Source organism: Citrus clementina, unplaced genomic scaffold (genome assembly GCF_000493195.1).
Source record: "Citrus clementina cultivar Clemenules unplaced genomic scaffold, Citrus_clementina_v1.0 scaffold_5, whole genome shotgun sequence".
NCBI lineage: Eukaryota > Viridiplantae > Streptophyta > Magnoliopsida > Sapindales > Rutaceae > Citrus > Citrus x clementina.
In genome coordinates, this window is record NW_006262201.1 from 36,523,527 (window position 1) to 36,528,709 (window position 5,183).

The 5,183-nt window shown below is 34.2% G+C and overlaps 1 protein-coding gene across 1 annotated transcript; it reads right to left on the reverse strand.

The window, feature by feature from the left end:
• Positions 1-2,306: 2,306 nt before the first annotated feature.
• On the reverse strand, positions 2,307-4,776 carry LOC18042510 (probable trehalose-phosphate phosphatase D). Its single transcript, XM_006433952.2, has 10 exons — positions 4,564-4,776; positions 4,148-4,455; positions 3,878-4,018; positions 3,684-3,755; positions 3,476-3,568; positions 3,222-3,380; positions 2,960-3,107; positions 2,780-2,850; positions 2,579-2,671; positions 2,307-2,456 (listed from the first exon to the last, which is right to left on the reverse strand). The coding sequence occupies exons 2-10, from the start codon at positions 4,448-4,450 to the stop codon at positions 2,397-2,399; spliced, it is 1,140 nt and encodes a 379-aa protein (XP_006434015.1). The 5' UTR covers positions 4,451-4,455; positions 4,564-4,776; the 3' UTR covers positions 2,307-2,396.
• Positions 4,777-5,183: the final 407 nt, after the last annotated feature.

Below are 5,183 nucleotides of genomic sequence, written 5' to 3' on the forward strand. Positions count from 1 at the left end.
ATAATGTCGTACTCGTGCTTCACAATCATGATTATGTACCCTCTAATTTGTTTCCCAGTTAATTAAATTATTTTCTGAGACTAGGATAAAATGTGTGCATGTGCAAGAAGGATTGGGTTAGCCGGTTAGGGGAGTTGGTTTTCTAAAGAAAGAAATATCAGGCTGAAATCACATTGAAATCTGGTAAGAAATGTTATTTTCAACAATTAGGCGACTTATGTCAGGTCCTTATAAGCAAATAGGGATGAGTTGTTTACCATATACGTAATTCAATTTACTTTCAATATCATGCTCCCATGATGTGAAGGACCCCCACACGTTGACGAAGTTGCAATAACTGTTGGTAATTATCAGTACACTGTACTATTTGACATCTTGCACTCTTCCGGTTTTCACTTTCACCGATTTGTTTAATTGCTACGATTGAAGAATGAAAAAAGCTGCTGCTGCTGGCACATAAATTTGAGCATTGTTCAATTTCGTTGTCATCATGTCGTTAGAAGAGTATAAGCATCAAACATCAATAACTCGCACATTTTGTGCGGCCACGGGCTCTCATTGCTTAACCGGAGGAGTTCCGATCTGTCTTCTGATCTAAAACCCCTCTAATGATTTTATTTCACATGTGTATTTAGGATCATATATGATTATGATTTAACTAATTACTAGTAATTATACCAATAAATTATAATATATAAAAAGCTTATATTTTAGTAACTAGATCAGGAGAGAATATGTTCATGGGTTTATAAACCTAAAGCAATATTAAAATATACAAATATCTTTAATGTCCCATAAGAGCCACGCTGTCTTTCTTAAGTATCTTTACAACTGTTATAAATGCTCTCTCTCTCTCTCTCTCTCCATTGTCTTTGAGTTTTTAACAAATAAATAATAATGCACACTCTAGTATGGACATAAGGGATGGTGACACACTGAGTTCAATAATTTTACACTACAATTCCATTGCTTGATTTTGGTGCGGGTAAAAATTACCATATAACTTGAGAAACCCAGCCAGCTATTCTATTCAATAGCTTTAAAAAACCATAAGCGCACAAGAAAACAAGGTCTCGAAGATTTGGTAAACTAATTAAGAAATTATTGGAGTTCTTGGGCTACGTCTCTCACATTTCCATTGTTTGGAAAAGCTAATTAATATTGTAGATTAAGTTCATATGTAAGGACTCATACATACTTTGTACCAAATACAAGTCTTAATGATATAATTTTAAGGATTAATAGATTCTTAAAGGAGAAGTGTAAAAGAGACAAATGGGTTGCCAGAATAGTTCATTAATAAACCAACGAAAAATTAAAAATCTAATTTACTTATGGGAGAATCGAACATGAGATCTTGACTTTAATACTACAATAGAATAACTATTAGATCAAAAAATTTAACTGAATATATAAATATGTAATTATACAAATGAGTATTAAACACAAGTCTTAACGATATTGATAAATTAAGGATTATATCACCGTGTGACTAACATGAAACCTTTGGGTACCCATTAAAAATACATTTTACAAAACTTTGATTCCATCAATCAATACACCGATTATGAAACCTTAAGTGGTTTCTTTCGATTGAAGCTTTTCAAGTTGCAAAGCACCATTCATAATATCAAAAATAAATCGGTATCACCCTGGACCGGTTGCATTATAGTACGATAATTCACAGATAACCGTGGGATAAGCACTTTCAGGATTATGAAACGTTTCCCAATATCTCTTTACTCTCCCTCTTTTTCTTCTTCTTCTTCTTCTTCTTCTTTTCTCCCTTAATTTTTTTTTTTTACCCTTTATTTTCGGTACCAACAATGAAGAGCAGCATCACAAAAAAACTTTTCAAATAAGATTTTATTATTTATTTAAAGAGCCACATTAACATTTAAGGCTCCAAAAGACACTCCAATTAAGATTCTTCAAATACGAAATGATCATCTCTCTTCAAATTTGAAGAGTTACTTTCTCCCTCTTCAATTTATATTTTATTACTTTTTGTTGAAAAAAAAGAGAAATGTGCTTTAATTACTATTGACTTTTCCTTTAAAAAAAATAGTTATTTAATTAAAATAATATTAACTCATTTTTATTTGAAGAGTTTTTTGGAGAACAATATCTTTTTTCACTCATCTATTTGCCACATAAGTAAGCAAATGAATATTTGAAGAGTAAAATTTATAGAGCTTTTTAGAGATGCTCATGCAGGTAGAGAACAGAAACCGAACAGTCTTTTTTTTTTTTGTTTTTCTGCCCAAGCTTGTGGAAATTTCCTTTTTTACAATCATATATTAAAATCTCTTAACAAGAAAATTACATTACTTGATCCACCCTTCAAATTTTGGGTTGGGATCGTCAATTTCTGAACTCTCTTTACAAAATATATATTATACTTGTCGTAAAGACAGCCGCTTCCACTGGACCAAACGCCGCAAAAAGTCTTTGACCTGTAAAATCATTGGTAGAATATTAAAGTTGAATGTTCAAAAAAATAAATAAACAAAAAAAGAAGAGCATAAATAAATATTTAACTAAACAACATAAATAGCATGCTATATATTAAAATTACCTCGGACGGTTCTTGAAGAGAGTAAGAGGCATGTGTTTCCTTTGGAGTTTTAGAAACTAAGATACCAAAACCCTGCCCTCTATTACGCAAAACCTATTCATTGTCACACAAAAATTAGTAAGTAATTTTAATCAGACTCAAGAAATATTATATTAATTTATCATAGACGTAAAAAGTTGATTAATTGAAGAAATTAGATACCTTGAACGCATCTTCATCAGTTCGATCATCTCCAATATACACCGGTACAACGTCTTTAGAATTGGCATATCCTAAAGAACCAAAAGTAATAGAAAAAAAAAATAATTATTACTCCATTAATAATAATGATATATCAAGATCCTCAAAGGATTAAAAAAAAAAAGAAGAAGGACTACTCACCTAAAGCTTCTAACAAGAATTCAAGGGCTTTGCCTTTGTCCCATTTAATAGTGGGACGAATTTCTAACACCATTCTGCCTTGAGTTAGTGTCAGTTTTGGATACTTATCAAGTACTACTCTTACTTGCTCGGCTAATGTACCCCAGCTCTGCAAATCAAAATAAAATAAGAAACCGAAACGAGACAATATCAGCCGTTGAAATTTATAAATGAATTGAAAAAGGAAAAGTTGCACAAGTGGGTTGAGTCTGAATTGTAGTACGTTTTCATCAACGCAACGGAAGTGTACGGAGAGACAGAACTTGTTGTTTTCAACTTTAGCCCCCGGAATTGATTTGGTTTTCTCTAACAATGTCTGGTACACCTCATTAATCATCGGTAGAAATTCACTCGCGGGCTGGCACAGAACCCCGTGATTACCCTGAACGAAAAAGAATTTTCAAAACTAAGAAACAAAGGAGGAGAAAAAGTAATTGTACCAGCATTTTCCTTAATTAAATAAAATTTCTCGCTCACTTTCTTGTATCGACGCTTTTTGGAAGGCCCCTCGATGTCCATGCCGTGGCTTCCAGCGTAGTAAAGCCCCGCTAGCTTTACAAAGCTAAAAACCTGCAAATTAAAAATCAGAAGAGACGAAACAACATTGTTATTAACACAATATTAAATATTAGAAACCATAGTAGATATAAAAAGAAAGAAAGAAACAAAGAAAGAAAAAATGTACCTTGTCTCTGCACCTTCCGGTCACTATAGCTGTGGGAAAATATCTAGCGACGTCCCTTACAGCTTCTCTCATCTAGTACCATTCGAGAAAAGATTAAAAAGAAACGTAAGTATTGAACATAACAGTAATTAGTTCGAAGCAAGTAACGGAGAGAGAAAGTTTGTGCAGAGGTGAAGAAACAGAAGAAAACAAACCTCGTTGGTCATGAAAGCTCGATCTGGGTCTTCCACTATAGGTGCCAAGGTGCCATCATAATCGAGGAACATAACAATCTTTTTCCCTTTTGAAGCATTCACTATCTCTTCAAACTTGCTTAAAGCTGAGGGATGACGAGCCTGTTGGATTTTTCAAGAACAAATGTGTATAAATATATCAGCAATATTATCAGAAATCACTTTTTGTGTACGTACTTGTGTATATACATATATGGACCTCTGTGAGTGTGTAGGTAGGGAGGTACTTACAATCCAAGAAGTTTGCTCTTCAGTTTGGGGTGAAAAAGCAACAGAGGATTTCAGACGAGTAGGAGAAGAAGCTCGCAATGAATTAACCCATGCATTTATTTTGTTCCCTCCTTGATCACTAGTGTCAGTAGGCTTCCTAAGGATATTCTTCCGAGAAATGGTGATGAATCCACCGCCGGGAGCAGGCAGGGCCTTCGAATCGGCCCCCGAAAACAGAGTGGAGTTGGTTAAGGTGACTGTGATCTTCAACCCGATATTACTGAATTTCCGGTCAGAAGCCACCACCACATTTTGGTTAGTCATATTCTCTGCAGCAAAAACATCAAGAATCAGATAATTAACAACATTGAACAAGAAACGTTGCTGTTTAGTAACCATATAAAAAAAAAATGATGGTAAATGATAACAATTAGTACCTGAAAGTTTGAGAAGGTTGAGGAACAGAGTGGAAAACAGAGGAGAGAGATAACAGAGGGAGAGAGGGTAATGGAATGTTGTGGCTCAAACAGAAATTAAAGTGAAGTGAAAGAGAAAGGGAGAGGTTATAAGGAGAGCCAAAAAGGTGAAAATGCACGAACGAAACGCGCACTAAACACAGAAACTAAATATTACATGGAATAGAAAACAAGTGACAACTTGGTCTTGGGAGGAAAATGGAGTAGTCAATTTATATTAGTTTGCTTCACGGCACAAGCGGACGAAACAACCACCCGTTTTCTGGGCTACCTGCACTTTTCGACCACATCCCATATTTTTCAATGGAGGGACCACGCTTTCTGATCCCATTGGCCATTCAACTCTTTCGATTTTTTTTTCAATTTTTTTTTTATTTTTATATCTAATTAACTTCCCTTCCCTTTGAATATTATGCGTCGTATCATGTATGAATGGAACATCAGCTTTGTTAATTATTAATTTATTTCTTCAACCTTATGCCCTCATTATTGTTGCGTTTTTTTTTTCTTTCTTTTCTTTTCTTTTTTTCCCCCTCGACTTTTAACGAGGTGAGTTAGGTCGTATTTGGGGTGTTTTTATG

Bases quoted from the DNA above. Each gene is read 5' to 3' on its own strand.
- LOC18042510 (XM_006433952.2), bottom strand. From the start codon at position 4,450: ATGACTAACCAAAATGTGGTGGTGGCTTCTGACCGGAAATTCAGTAAT. The intron at 3,756-3,877 runs GTTTGTTTTCTT...GAATGGTACTAG, and splicing joins GAGCTTTCATGACCAACGAG to ATGAGAGAAGCTGTAAGGGA. The intron at 2,672-2,779 runs GTATCTAATTTC...GACAATGAATAG, and splicing joins CTGATGAAGATGCGTTCAAG to GTTTTGCGTAATAGAGGGCA.